Source organism: Sciurus carolinensis, chromosome 15 (assembly GCF_902686445.1).
Source record: "Sciurus carolinensis chromosome 15, mSciCar1.2, whole genome shotgun sequence".
Classification (NCBI taxonomy): Eukaryota; Metazoa; Chordata; class Mammalia; order Rodentia; family Sciuridae; genus Sciurus; species Sciurus carolinensis.
The window spans coordinates 57,331,389-57,347,331 of NC_062227.1; the positions used below are offsets into that span (position 1 = coordinate 57,331,389).

At 45.4% G+C, this 15,943-nt stretch overlaps 1 protein-coding gene across 4 annotated transcripts in view; it reads right to left on the reverse strand.

Moving 5' to 3' along the window:
- The window catches only part of Myo5b (myosin VB), a 323,115-nt gene that overhangs the window by 143,668 nt on the left and 163,504 nt on the right, over positions 1-15,943 (reverse strand). For all 4 annotated transcript variants that reach the window (XM_047526328.1, XM_047526329.1, XM_047526330.1 and 1 more), the window contains exons 5-6: positions 7,636-7,792; positions 468-611 (exon numbers count right to left, since the gene is read on the reverse strand). In XM_047526328.1, coding sequence (XP_047382284.1) covers positions 468-611; positions 7,636-7,792 — 301 coding nt within the window. The remainder of the gene's footprint in view (positions 1-467; positions 612-7,635; positions 7,793-15,943) is intronic.

Below are 15,943 nucleotides of genomic sequence, written 5' to 3' on the forward strand. Positions count from 1 at the left end.
AGCAATCAAGCCAGGGAGGAAGTGAGAACTCCACTCACTCACTGAAAAGGAAACCAAGTAGCCAAGTGTGAAATGGATATACCTTCTACACACTAAAAAGGTACACGTGAAAGCCAAAATCACAGACTCTGTACACAGCAGTCTCTGCTCATTAGACTGTAAAAATCCACAAGGAAACAGACTTTATCCTCAGCTGTATCTTTGGGATCTAGCACAGCGTTCACACATAAGAGGCCCTCAATACTTTTGTTGATTATATCAAAAGCAATGTGTGTAAAGGACTTTTGAGGCCTAATTCCTCCTTCACTTGAAATGAATACCATCAATGACAGGAAAGCAACAGACCAATGCATCCAGCTCCAGGCTGCAAAGAGCAGCTGCCCTATGGGCACAGAGAGGGGCAGGCAGCACACACCATGAGGCACCATCCACGGACAAAAATACAACGGGCCCAGTCTTCCACTCACCTGAAAGACCACACGGGACTTCTCCAACAGGTAGGTCCTCATGTTGGCCCCAATGATGTGGTACCTTTTATCAAAGCCGATCTGAATGTACTTTCCAAAGCGGCTGCTATTGTCGTTCCGAGTGGTTTTGGCATTCCCGATGGCCTGGAATGAACAAACGGGGTGCGCAAAAAATGAAATTTGTCTTCATTTTAGGCTGAATATTTGTAGCAGAGTCCATCTCCCTTCTCTCCCTCCTCAATCATTGCAATGACAACGAACCGAGTTAAAAATTCTGACTTTCTCAATTTCATTTCCAGCCTCCTGAACTCCTAAGTGCAGCAGGGAGTTGCACCCCACTATCCCCTCTCTTTTCCTCCCCTTCCAGCCTTGAATACACATGCAATGGCTGTAGCATTCATCCTGGGACCACGAAGGAAAGGCCTAGAGAGACCTCAGCTCTGACATCCTTCAGCCACTAAACCAAAGGTAGTGCCCATTAGCTCTGAACTTTCTGCGACAGAAACCAAACTTCCCAGGTTTTATCCACTTTGATCATGTCTCCTTGACTAGGTAGTTAATGTTATTCCCAACTGATGAATGGTACTTCCTAGGAGTAGACCAACTGACACCGCCCCCTACACACCTCATTACTAAGACAAATCAGGAAATCATCTTAATGTCATCTCTTATGCAGCAGCAGGGTCAGTTCAAGACACTGGACAATTTTTAAAAAATGAGTGCCTACATGACTGACCTCATTGCAAGTATCACCTTTCTGCATAACATCCTACTACTAATGTATTAGTTAAAAAATCTTTTTTAATCACTTTTACATGCTTACAGCCCTATGTGGTTCTAACACTTCATCAATACCCACTGTAAGTTTTTAGCATTCTAGGAAAACTGAGGCATAAACACATTGAAAGAGAAACTCAAATCCCAACCCACCCTCCACTAGGGCCTGGCTAAGTCAAAGCAACCTAACTACCATCACCTCCTGACGTCTCCAACCCCTAGTGCTCAGCTGGCACTCATTAACAAGGCTAGCAAACAGCTGAGAACTACTGCTTCCGAGGTCAAGAGGTTGACCCCACCAAGCCTCCATGAGGAAAACTGTTGCCTTTCCTACCTCTAGGTGAGCACAATGAGGCCTGAGTCACATGACTCTCCCTAGGGAGCAGCTCAGCCCAATCCTGGCCTGCTCTACCTACCCTGATACACACCTTTAATTACATCCAACACGCTGTCACAAATGGTGGAGCATCTTCCTGCTTCCCTCTGTCCTACTGCCAAGACCTGCCCATGTCACCTTCGTCTCTCTCCTGGACACCTTCAGTGTTCTCTCAACATGTCTCCCTGCTCCTGCTCTTGTATCCTGCTGCCAGTTCTCCACTTGACTGCCAGGGCCATCCTTCTGCAACGTGAACCCGCTTGTGTTCCCTTTGTGAAATGCTTCAACGGCCCTCTGCCCCGAGCTCCTCAGCAAAGCTCATGCGCCTGGTGGGATCCAGCCCAGTCTTGCCTCGAGTCCTCAGCTTCTGACCATCCTGAGCACCTGCTTTCCCAGTAGCCGTGTGCTCTCTGTCCTCACCCAAGTTTCACAAGCACAGGTCCCTCTGCTGGGAGCTTCTTCCCATAGCTCTCTGCACCTACATGGTCCTCTTCCCTCAAGTCTTGAGGCAGGCAGGACTTTCTGACCCACAGGCTAAGGAGTGCCTCCTGCCACGTGCTCTCCCACGTCCTGCATGTCCCCGTTCCCTCCCTCATCCCACATGCCCTCCCCTCTCTGCTTTAGCAGGGTTCCAGCACCTGCACGTGGTAGGCATTCAAACATATTTGAATGAATGAAAATGTAAGTGAATGTGGGTTTTTCTTCTTTGAAATGAGAATTTTGGACACTTTGTCCTTAAAGGTCACCTGCCATTTGAGAATACAACTTCCAGTTTGGGTTGCAACCTCTACCTTTTCTGTTAGGGTTTAAAGTATGTAAAGCAGTCTACCCTCCACAAATACACTTCTCCTGCAGGGAAGCGGGGTAAGTATAACCTGTGGGCTGAGTTACTCTCAGAGGCATCTTATTACTTGCCCAAGGTCAGGGGCAGGCTAGAGCCTGGCTAGGCAGACATAAGACCCCAAAAGACACTTCAGAGTTTATGTAATAACCTGCACGTCTATAATCTTTAAGCCAACCAAAGGAGACAGGGACTCTGCCCTTAGCACCCATCAACCTCACCACCTCGACAGAGACCTCAGCATACCCACTTCCCCTCCAGAGGTCAGACACTTCAGGACCCACAGCACAATGGCAAACTCACACTGAAGTAAGCCAGTTTCGTCTGGATGATGGAAAGGCAAGCTACATTCCCTAAAATGTTGGTATGAGCATTTCCCAGGCTTCCAACATGAGCTAGTCTCTGGGCTGGACCCTTATTTAATCCTGACAAGAACCTTATGAGATAGCATTATAACCTTCCACTGTACTTGTAGGAAAAAGCTCAGTAAAGTCAAGGAACATGACGAGGTTTGCATGGCTGAGAAATGGCTATGCCAAGACATTTGCTCAGACGTGCCCATGTCTGAAGTCCATGTTCCTTCTATATGAAGTCACGGTCCTCTGTACAGTCACCCAGCTGTCCACTCACACTATACAGGAAGCTGCCATGCACTGGGCAATGTCTCTAAGCTCAAATGGTAAGGTTGCATCAAAAGTAAAGACAAATACTGATCCTTGCTTTTGTTTTTTAAGGGGTAGATGCTGGGAAATAGATTATTCTGAAATAAGTCAACAAGGACTAAAACATCTGTCTTAACTGTCCTCTGTAACCTGTGTCTCAGGGTTACTAAATGGTTGGTGAGGGGAAGCTCCCTTCAAGGTTTATTCCAGCTAATAAATGCAGAAGGAATAACAGTAAGAATATCACCATCTTGTAATCATTGATGGATTAATAGATCGAAACATAACCAGCAACTGCTGATGAAAGTCCTGAGGGGAGCCAACAGGACTGTTGTGAGAAAAAAAAAAGGGGGGGGGGGAACAAAGGGGGTGGGCAAAGGATCTAAACAAGCCTTTACATTTTAGTACCTTTTACAGGGTAACAAAGGAACACGTGGAACAATTATGAGGATGCAATCAACAAAGACCCATTCATGGGTAACTCTGAAGGACAATCTGGTTTCAGCAAACTCCAACTTCAAACGTTTAATTTCAAAAGATTCAAATGTCTTCATTCGTTACATGGCAGTAAGACCCTTCACCATATCTTAGATCATTCCTTGCAACAACTTAGGAAAACCTTGTCTGGAGTCTGCCTTCTTACCTCACTCGACTGATTCGCCAAGTGATTTGGTGGGTCTGAGACCAGTAGAACAACCATTCTGCAAGATCATTAGGTACATCTAGTAAAAGCCCACGTGGAAGCACACAACAGTCCAGCAATTCTATGTTTAGATAGCCTAGCTCCTAGACAAGTTCTCAAATGGATATGCACAAGAGTGTTATGCTACTTAATTTTAAAAAAATGCAACCTAAATGTCCACCACGTGCAACTAACATGGCAGAGTCATACAAAGAGATACTATGCAGCTGTTACACTAGAGCAGTTCATGGATTAAAAGTTGAAACACAAGTTGCAAAAAAGGTTACTGAAATATGATAGCATTTATATAGCATAACAAAAAACATTGTTGCTTATGTGTACAGAAATACATAGGAAAAAGACTGAAGTAATTTCAATATAGCAATTGTACAACAAAGAGGCACACATCAAATATTAAGGAAATAGGGAGCAATTAGTCATGCCCACAGGAATGGCAAAGGCCTTAAAAATGGAGAACTGAAGTCAATCTTGGAGAATTCTATCAGCAGGGAAGAGAAGGAATTCTTTTTATCCAAAGAGCATGGACAAAGGGACAGAGGTGTGAGACTCGACAGGGGTGGAGGGGCTCGAGTTTGCAGATTCAGGGAAAACATTAGAGGACATGAGATGGCTGAGGTATGCAGGGGCCAGGCTCTTACATGAATGGGTTAATAGCTGCAGCTTTCTTATAAAAAAAAAAAATACTTGAAAATTTATCTGGTCTTAGTTTTTATCATTTTTGTTCACTATTCTCTCGGCCCCTTTCACCAGCAAGGACAGTCTTTGTGGCTGTTGGACTTTCATGCCTGTACACTTGTCACCCTAAAAAGTCATGTGACCCTCTAGCCTGGATGGGGTTCTGTCCCTGCTCCTTGATTAGCAATATTCTTTCAATCAGTGAGGACTTGTGAATGAATCACTCCTGGGAGGCTGACTAGCCCTTAAACTAAGGGGTCAGAGCACACCAGTGCTGACAATAAATCATCCCAGTCTGCCCCAGCCAATCCCAATCCATCCTCCAGCAACCTTAATTCCAACAGCCGCCACTTAGTGCAGGCCACTGGGAATTCTGCTCTCAGCTCTCCTCTCCCCAGTTCACCTCTGCAGTTGCTGGGCTGCTGTGGAATCAAGACGACAATGACATGACTAACTGATTACTTTATGGGGAGGTGCCACCCTTCCCTGGAACAGGAGCAGAGTAATCAGTTATCAGCTGCCCTGATTAAGACAGGCCTGCGTTGGTGACAACCCTCTGAGGAGCCACAAGCTGATGGGGCTTCCTGATCCAAGGCCCAGGCTAGACACGAACCTTCTGCAAAGTTATTTTCAAACTCTGGCAGTGCCAAACTCAATTCTCTGCCTGGTCGCACTTTTAATTCCACCCAGGGTTCCTACCAGCTACGTACCTTCCTCTTCATGTCCACATTGAAGCTTTCTCTCCAAGATGACACTTAGTAACAGCTCAAGGGACAGTCCCTGTGATGGCAAAATTCTACATTTGGTGTAAAGAGCCCTCTGAATTTACTCATGTAATTTCCCAAATACCAATTTGGACATGGTGAAAAATTAATCAACCACTGTCCCATGATTAAGATTAGGCTGGTTCATGTACACAAGTCGCCTCCTTCGAATCAAAGTTACAATGACAAAGTTGGAGACAGGATATTAGGAACTGGAGAAAGACTGGAAATTTGTTATTTTACCACCATAAAATTTTTTGAACATTTGTGTTTTATTTAGCAATACAGTATTGTCTTTACTGATTTCCCAGCATGACTAACAATTATTTTGTTCAGTCACTAGGCAAAGATTTCTTCCTTTGTCTTTCCCAGAGTAACTACTTATTCCATCTTTAAAAGTAGTCGTCTCTGAAATCTTACTGCCTAAAAGATAAAAAATCTTAAAACTCCAGTGCAAAAAGAAAAAAAAGAAAAAAATAAACCCAACAACAACAACAAAAAACCCACTTTCTCTCATTTGAGTCTCCACATGATACTAACTGTAGAGTGCCATCTTGGCTGACACAGATCTGGTCTCAGGGAGGCCAAGCCCATAGATCACAAATGCCTTCAGAATTGGGGTCATGGCCAGGTCCTGACCTTGGGGCTTAGAGTAAGTACTCTGAGTGAACAGGCTGAATATCAGACAATAGCAAGTTAAATTATGGAAAAGCTATTAGTTAATCCATGTTGACAGCCAATAAGACAGTTCATAAAAAGTCTACCGATACAGGACAAGGCTTACACTGTAACTTTAAGTGAAAAGGCTGGAAAGATACATGCCAAAACACTGGATGATTCCTAGCTGGCTAGAGTATTACAGGGGATTCTTCCTTTCATTCTTTCACATTTTCCAGGGATCCCCCTTCAACATATTTGTAGTAGGTCACTGGTTCTATAATGTGGTACACCCAGGCCAGTAGCACAAGTATCACCTAGGAACTTGTTAGAAATGCAAATTGGTCCCCTTCCCAGAATCAAACTCCACGTGTGGGATTCAGCAACCTGAGCTTTAATAAATATCCCAGCAATTCTTATGCATCCTCTAGTTTAATAATTGTAATCAACAGTTTCTATTTTAGTTTGGTTAAAAATCCTACAACTATATTGATCATCTTCCAATTCATGTAAGAATACTGCAACTTGCTTTTGTTGGATTCTTAAATAAGTGGTGTACTATCACTAAAGAAAGGTGCTCTGACAATACAACTGTGAAGGCAGGAGATTGTGCCTGGAAAACCACTCAATACTTATGGATTAAGGTTCAGAATATTCTCATTCACTTGGTAAAGAGGCAGACAGGGGACCAGGGAAGGTCTAGGCAAGATCTTTCTCTAATCTGAAAGCAACTATCCTTGTCCATGGGGCTCAAGGCTTCTCAGGGAAACCTGATGCTGTTTTGGCAGCTTTCGTTCTCAAATGGGTTTCTTCTCAGTAAAAGAGAAGGTGCTGCCCAGGACCAGGAGAAGGTCCACTACTAACCAGACTACAGTCCAGATGATAATGAAGAGTATTGGCTTCAGTGGTGGGGCAACCAGTTTGGCATCCAAACTGGCCCAGAGACTGCGAAGTCGTTTCTCTATCAGAATTGTACTCTATCAGAATTAAGCTTTATGGTGGGGGCAGGGGGAGAAAAAGACATGTTTTTCGGACCCTAACACATGATTATTTACAGCAAGAGCAACCCTTTAGGAAATGTCCCTGGCCCTGCCCTTTTATAGCTGCTCTGAGCCCTCCTAGCCCAGGTGGTTCTCGCGAAGTCCCGGCTGGCTCAGACAGGACCCATCCCGGCCAGTTCCTATTGTCACAGGCAACTGTTTTCTGAGGATCTTCAACAGATGCTATGTCATTAGTAATTCCCTCCCTCACTCCACTCCCAAAGATAAAATGTCCAAATACTGTGGGGGAAAAAAATATTCTACCTAGACTTCCCCGCCCCCCACAAGAAAGGCCCCCGAGTCAGCAGGCCCTTCAGAACATCTGGTAGTTTTGGTGTTTTTTGACACATGATGTCACCAGACAAGGGGCCAGCAGCAGAGATGGCAATAGACGGCAAAAAGCCCATTATCACAATATGCAGTAGAGTCCAGGGATGTGGAAAAGACACCACCCGGTGCAGGGGACCTGCGGGACACCACCAGGTGAGAATATTCTCAAAGCGGAGGTTTCACAGGCACCTCCACGGTTTCTTCCTCAGCACTGGATCTGGGCTCTCAGGAGGCAGCAAGGATGCTGCCCACGTGAGCCCCTTCAAGGATTCTTACGGTTATCACACCCAATCAAGCCCCCCCAGTCCTGCCAGCATAGGAACTCCAACCAGGAAGGCGTTACCTCCATGATGGGACTGGATGCCAGGACCTTCTCCTCGATGTTGGTTTCACTGGCTGAGCCACCGACCGTGGCAAAGTAGCGCATGGCGTACTTGGCTGACACCGTCTTCCCAGCTCCCGACTCCCCACTGACTATGATGGACTGGTTCTTCTCATCTCTGGAAGGGAAGCAGGTCTGGTCAGTCATGGCCAAGGAAAGGCTCCACTGCCTTTCAGGGACTATATCCGCCAAGGGGCTGAACCTGATTGAGGCTTCTCTCCCACTTTCAGGGATGAATGTGAAATGACATTGTAATAACAATCTGCCCTCCATCCACAGGCCTGCGGTGAAAGATGAAAGTGCGAAGAAGCCCGCCATTCTGAACAGGGTTTACAAATGCATATGCCTGCCTTTACCATGCATAGGAAGGCAGGGGCGGCCAGCAGGACACTCTACAGAGTCCTGGGTGCTGCACCCCCGACCTCAGTCCTTACATACAGCCTGAAGATTGACAGATACACTTTCAGTTATATTATCTCATCTTGCTTTCTCCAGCATGCCCACCCTGGCCCACTGTGCAAGTTATAGTGTCTTTGAGAACAAGGATCTCTCTTCTCTTGCACTGAGCCTAGCATGCTGCTAGCCACGGATTCGAATGTTTCGGCTCATACAGCGCTGCATCACCAAGTGCATGATAGTAGCCACCAGCCTCATCTTGCCTCAAGTTTCCCAGAAACTGAATAAAAGAGCTATCAATTGCAAAGTGAGGGATTTGAGGCAGACTAAATTGAAGGCTGAAAGAAGATACCCTAAGATATAAACACATCTATATCCACTTAAAACAGTAGGAAGACAGACAAGTCATGGAAAGCAGTCCATCGGATCTCTAAGGAACATGATTCTAAAGCACACAGCAAGGACAAACATTTGTGCCATAGATTTGGGAAAATGAGTGGCTGTAAGGGCTGGTCTCAACCACTCCTCCAGTTCCCAAACCCAAGAGGATAAGCACTCTGTGTCCAATGCCCAGCACTAACAACAGTGGCACAAACCCTCAACATGAACTGCAAGCAACTTAGGGCTTCACCGATGTAAACCACAACCAATTTTTTTTTTTTTTTTAATAAAATGGAGAGAGGTTTAGAACTCAGGATTCCTGGTGCTTCCTAGGCAGAGTGGGCCAAAGAAGAACCAAGTCATCACCACAGGTGGCCTGCCCCTTCTTGCTAGCTATCAACACAGGAAGGCTGTAGCTTACCAGCCTGTGTAAATGAACACTGGCATCTCTCCTGAACTGAGCCAACAGCTAAGAAACTGGAAAAGTGATATGACGACAGAAGGGAATCTAATTTGAGATATACTAGATGGACAGAAAAGAACCCACATATGTACAACTTTAAAAAAGATGGGGGAGCACCAGGGGAGTCATGTGTGAGGGTCAGGCTGAAGAAACCACATATGAGCCACTCGAGGTCAAGGAGCAGCTGTGCAGCCTCGGCTCACACAAGTGATGAGCCAAGGGGAGAGACCCAGGTGCTGTAGGTGGCCAGCAGACCCTTAAGACAAAGCTGAAAACACACATCTTACAAATTCACTATCCAATGACTTGAAAACTACTATGTAGACTCCTACCGAGTTGTGGGAGATAGTTACAGTGCCTTTCTTGGATCCTCTCCTAGTTCCAGGATACTATTGTCCTCAGAGCGTCTGTCTCTGTGCCCAGTGACAACTTTACAATGAAAGGTGTAATGCCACCATGAAAGCTTCCCGTGCACCCGCATCAAGGAGAACTGGACTGTAGCAGCCAGTCTGTGTTCAACTTCATGTAAGTGGATAAGTGCAGGCTGGGACTGAGCCTCAGTCCTCAGTGTAGACTCAGAATGGACGTACATACTGTCCCGAGTGCTCAGCAAGAACCCCTGGGAAGCAACACACAGATGGCAGGGGAGAGTGAAGCAGATCAGCCGGCGGGAGAAGGTAACTGCTGCCAGGCTGCCGGCAGCACCACCACATGTGGGAAACTGGACCGCAAGGAGACCCAGGAAAAATAACACACTTGGTCCAGGCAAGGTGCAAACCAACGCCCTTGCCACTTTTCACTTATGGCCCTGCACATCCGTGGGAATGACTGAAAAGCCATGCACTGCTCAGGAAAGAGAATGATTCACACAAGAGGTAGGAAAGTTTCAGGAATAGGCAGGCCACTTTAAGGGTAAGTAGCCAGGAACTCAAAAAAGGAAAAAGGGGCCAGTTTACAATACAAGTGTAGAGATCGAAAGAAGGAATTGAAGCAGTAAAATGACAAGAATAGCAGGATGAGCCCGTGGGTACATGGCTGAGATGGTATCAGGTGTTATACATGTGCCCAACTTAAAAACCTCTACATTTAAGGCTCTTTGGAGGAACAAGTATAGGAAATGACCATGAGGGCTAGCTCCTGCCCAATTTAACAGATATTTGAGTTGGTACTAACAGGTAGGCTGATGTCAGGTAAATTCATCTCTTAAACCAGCAAGTGCCTTTCAAAACTTCCCTAATTGAGACTGCTGTAAAATATGTGGGGAAATTGATGACTTTAATTTAGCTCTAATCACCTGTGCATACAGTACTCACATCCCCAGCCTATAGCAGGGCCAGGTGCACACTTGGTACATGTACACTACTGCATCACAACCCTCAGTGACAACATTCACCAGCACTCTCAACCCTGTTCAACGCATTATGTTTCCTTCCCACTCATTATCAGGCAACTAGAATCCAGAATACAGGCATTAATAACAGACTTGAATTTGAATTTCAGTTGCACCACTGATTAGTCATCTGACTTTGGAGAATGCAACTTATTTAACCTTCAGATAATCTCAGTGCAATCTCCTGGGACTTTAATCCTGAAAGCCCAAACTCTCTTAAGCGGTTGCCTTCATTTGGTATGGCTATCTCTAATTCATTCTAGTACTTCTGCCAGATTAGATTTCTAAAGCACAGCTCTAATTAAATTTTCCCCTTTCAAGGAAGGAAAATGGCAATTCATTGCTTATCAAATCCAGTCTCAACTCCTTAGCTGGGCATTTGAACCCTTCTATAATGCGTAACACTGAAGCCCTTATCAAGCATGGGGCAAACAAAGAACACTGGAACTGCCTCAAGTCCTCATTCTGCCATTGACAGACTGTAAGCCACTTAACCGCATTATAGGGCAAACTGCACATCTCATATTTGCACAAGGCTGTATGAGATGGTCTCCACATCTCTTATAAGATGGTTTTATGGTTCAGCCACGTAGGGCTACTAAAGTCCCTGAAGATGGCACACGTTCCCAGCATTGCTGTTCATGGTGTTCCCTCAACCTAAGGCCACCTTCAACACAGTCTTCCACTGAGATTCTACCCATGAACAGTGTCAGGAAGTCGGTCCCAACTTTCTGCCTTGTCATCCCAGGAGGTAATTATTTCTCTACCTCTTCAAGTCTTATGTCACAAGTTCTGTGCCACTTTTAAGACACTGCCACATTTCACCCCACACTGTTAAGTCTCTGTGGTGGCTTGACTTATGATATGACTTTGGGTTGCTTCCTTTCTCTGGTCCTTTGTCTTTTCATCTCTCAAGTAGACGGTCATGACTTGGATTCCCCAGGGGAGACAAATAAAATCTTAACAGGAAACAAAGGTATTGAGAAGCTCCTTGTTCCAAATTTCAGGTATCTAGGGCTGGTTATAGGCATCATATTTATAAGTATGGAATCCTACACCGTATCCTTCATATATCCAAAGTGTGGCTCCATCCATTCAACCCAATTATAGAGACAACTCAGTTGGCAACTTGGGCCAATCTACTTTTCAATAAACCTTTCTTGAGTTCATTGAAATTTCCTTTCTCTAAACAAAGTAAATCATGGTCAAGGAATTTACTGCCCTGCTATTATTCACATTCCAGCCATCTTCAGGAAACACCCAAACAGAATTATGCTCTTGAAAGTCTGTGGTTTAGACCAGAGCTTAGGATTCTCAAGGGGCTCAGCTGTTCTACACCTTCCAGGCAAAACATCACATGCATACACACACACAAAACCACCACTCCCAACTCACATCTGAACCCCTCAACATCTCAGAAGTGAGATTTAACTGCTTCAAAGCCACCTTCTTCCTGTAAGCTTCCCACCAAACTACTGCAGCACTTCAAGCTCATGAGTAAGATGAGCCTCCCCTCCCCACTACTGGTGGGGCCCCCAGGCAAAGAGTGGTGCATGTGGTGGTCAAAGCAACTGAGGTCCCCCCCACCCAAAGTGTGGGCTGATCACCAGGAAGCCACTCTGGACCACTGTTTTAAGAACCACTGCTTAAGTGTTGCCTGTCTTGGGCTTTCTCTGCAGATTCGTTTGTCACCTGTGGTCTCCAATCAGCAATATTTAGACCCCAAAGGGAACCTTCGTTCAAGTCACCTCTGAACTGGACAAGTAGCCCTGGTTATGCCCCAAAGGTCCAACTTCCCAACAACTACTTAGGCTGTGACTGGCAAGGACAGGCAATCCCTTCTGTAGACCGACTTCCCACCATGTGTTCTGACGGCTGCAATCAGTTCACAAGCTAGTCATTAAGCCAAGAGCTCCCCGAGGACAAGGCTCCCGACACCAAAACCTATCCAGCCCTTCCTTCCTGGCCCAAGGCCCTCTCCAAGTAATCATCCCACTCTCTACTCCTGTTCTAGCCAGAACCCTGGGGTCAGCGGGGATTCCTTCCTTTGCCTCGAATTCATCTCCAGGATATAATCTGTGCTATTCTCTACTTTTGGTCCAAGCCATCATCATCTGACATGTATTACACAAAAGCTTTCCAGCCTCTCTTAATATCTCACATGACTTTCTGAAAATGAATATTGGAACTACCTCCCCTTGCTTTAAGCTTTCAATAACATCTCTCTGAATAAGAGCCACACTCTATCGTGTCCAAGGATAAGGGGGCCCAGTATCTCCTGCCAACTTCGCTGCCTGCCACTCTTGATTGATTATATCTGAGACACAGGGATTCTTTCTTTATTCTCTCCCACTTTGTGGAGGCCTAAAGCTCTTCTAGCTCAAACCGATTTTTTCCCTTCTTTGATCTCATGGCTCTTAATGCCTGGTATTCAATCATATTCTGCTTTATGGCAGCTCAAGGGTAACTGCTCTTTAATGTACTTAATTAACCACCTATTTACATCATGCTCAAACTGTCTACCAAAGTCTTAGCCATGTGCTCTTATGATTTATAAAATCCTTAGGTGTCAGTCTTCCTGCTTTGATGTAAAGAGAAGTTTGGCAAGGCCAACTCATGTACCCAGAACTCCCCCACTGGTGAGAACTTGAGCCCAAACTTGGACATAGGTTTCTAGTTCTTTGTACAATTTTCCCCAACTATTATGTTACCATTACACCCTTTCTTCTATAATAGAGCAATCACTTACAAATGCCCCAGAACAAATTTAACTCTAGGACAAGATTAAATATAAATCAGGGTCCTCAGCACAGGTTGGTTCTACATCACCCTCTCAGCTCAAGCATGACTTCTCCAGAAGTCCTTCTGTGCCCATCCCACCTCCAGAGCCGAATGTTTTACTCACCTACCTCTTGCCCACCTCACAACTCTGGTCTCCCCCACTGAATGTAAGTCTCATGATATTCAACCTCAGGTACAAAGACTTGGATAGGCAGGCCAGCTCCTGAACTGTTTTCACACAACACAAGGGCTATCACATATAGTGGCACAATGTCTGCAGTCCCCCAGAGCACTGTACAAGTATCTGCCTGAAAAGCCAAACTTGGTGGTTCCTGCCCTATGTTCCATCTTCTCATGGTCCGCTTACAGGGAGGGGGCCCACTGAGTCTCAAAGGCACAACTCTTTCCCTGAATTGTAAATTTTTTGCAAGAGGGAATAAAGAGCTAAAATACCACCTGTTTAGGGCCCTGACACAATACTATTGCCAACAGGAAGGAGGGAAACCTGACCTGCCAAGGTGCAGCAAGGACAACCCATCTCCTAACATCACGTAGTCCTGTTTCCTCCTGCAGTGACAGATCTGAAAATTTGGGTGTCCGTAAAATATATTCTGTTCACTAAGGGATCATCTATTGTTCTTGCCTGTCTACTCCCTAATTACACTCTCAACACCACCACTTAAACACAGATCATCTATTACGGTAAAAAGGAAAAATACAGACTATGCTAGAGAACTAGTAGGAATTTTAATTAAGCATTTCTGTTCAACAAAGTCATCTATGTCAGTACCATGGACAGTGTTAGTAGGAAAGACCTGGAAAACAACTACAGCAAATGAAACAGCTACAAACAAAATTATATGAATCAAAAACCTATTATAGCAACCTAAGAGATGGGGGAAGCATCAGATAGGAAAACATGGATAAGAAATCAGGTTAGTGGGGAGGGCACAGTACATATGGGGTACAGTGGTAGGCGAGATTGAAGGTAAAGTTAGCTAAGTTGGGGATACAAAAAATTAAAATAAGGCAGATTGAGACTTGAAACAGTCACATACTTCCAATTATTTTAACATTGAGGGACTTCCTCCCAAGGTCAGAAGCACCATAAAGACATCTGCTATGAGACAGGGCTGGATCTCAAGGCTGTAGGGGAGATTCCAAGAAGCCTTCTAACAAGGCAGCCAAGCTTGGAGGTAGGAAGGGGTTACACCCTGGGCACCAGGAAGCAGCACTCCTGCAGGGTCCCAGGTGTGAGGGTGGCAGATGGGCACCCCAGAGCCCCTCGACCATTAGGCACTCACATTCTGCACTGCCACACTCCCAAAGGAGGGTTGCACTCGGGCACCCAGAACTCAACACAAGCCATCAGGAGGGGCTGCCATAAATATTTGGTGAAAACCACTTAGTTTTTATTTAGTAGAGCTTTAAGTGTCTACTTGGTAAGATGAAAATGAATCTTTGACAATGTAAGAGGTAAGTACTTAATGCACTTAATACCCAAATATCATTTTTGTATTTGAGTTTCACAGTGACCCTTAGAGTACTAAGCTCCATTTATCAACCTCCTAGGTGTAGCATGATACTGGCAGCAGCACAATCGATCTCTCTTCCATTCTCTTGTTATTCCCTGAAGGGGCTGCCTCCATCTCAGACACGATGGCATCCTGTAAAGAACACCAGGCAGCTGCACTCGCCCACCCCTTCCAGGCAGATAAGCAGGGGTAGAGCGAGACCCAGTTCTGCATAGGCGGTTCTTTAGCGTAAATGGGAAAGCACTAGTTTCTTTGCTCTTGATGTAAGGGGCTGGGAGATGACCCCTAACATCTGCTGGTGCGCTCATATCATGGTTCCAGACACAGGCTATAGCTGAACTGTGATACATTCCACCCGGAGTGCAGTTTTCTGCCAGTCTCCAAAACACTTTGTGTTGGGGGCAGTGCCATGCTCTCATCGGCAGTGAGGAGGTTGATTAACATAAGCACACTCAGGTGATTTATCACTGGCCATATTCAGTTAAGTGCACACGCACAACACGTGCACAGTGTTCTCCAGTGCGCCTGCTCGGGCCTGCTCGTTTTAACCCTTGCCGTGATAGGGCAGCTGGCTCCTCGCCTGATTGCAACTGGCGTGGCCCCACCCTCCGCCTCCTGGAGCGAATATAAGCGGGTAGTGGGCGGGGGCGTGACAGTAAGGAGCAGCAGCTAGCACAAAGAAGTGGAGTAGAAGCCACTAGCACAAAGGAAGAAGAAAAGGCAGCAAGCAACTCACAGACAGAAGCAGCAGGCAGTGGGGGAAGGCAAATCACAGAGCAGAGAATTGAGAACACCTCTAGATCACAAATAGGTAGATCGCAGTACGCGGGACACATCACTAAGAAGCACCTCAGATAGACGCACCTTTAAGTAGCAGCAGAACTAAGAAGAAATAGATCTCTGATAAGCGTAGAAGCCTCTCTTTCTCTAAAACTTTCTCTCTAAGCAAAGTCTGTCTTCCTGATAAGCAAAGTTTCTCTTCCTCTAAACAAAGCCTAACTTTCTCTCAAAGTCTCTCGTCCTCTATAAATTAGTGAATATAGGAAAAATAGTTTATTTCCAGGCCCTTCCGATAAATACCTGCGCAATTGTTGCCGCAGGCGGCAACAACTTTGGAACCCAGAAACGTGCGTTTACGCATGTGTGAGCAACACAGGTAAATGTTTTCTAGGATCTTATACTTCAGGGACTTATGTTGGTCAATATCACTGACTAGGGGTGAACTATGATGTATCTGTGTAGTATCTATAACCTGTAGTGCCAAATAAACATTTTTTACCAATTTTATTTGGCCTGGGAACTATTCTGCAGTGAGAGAGTTCA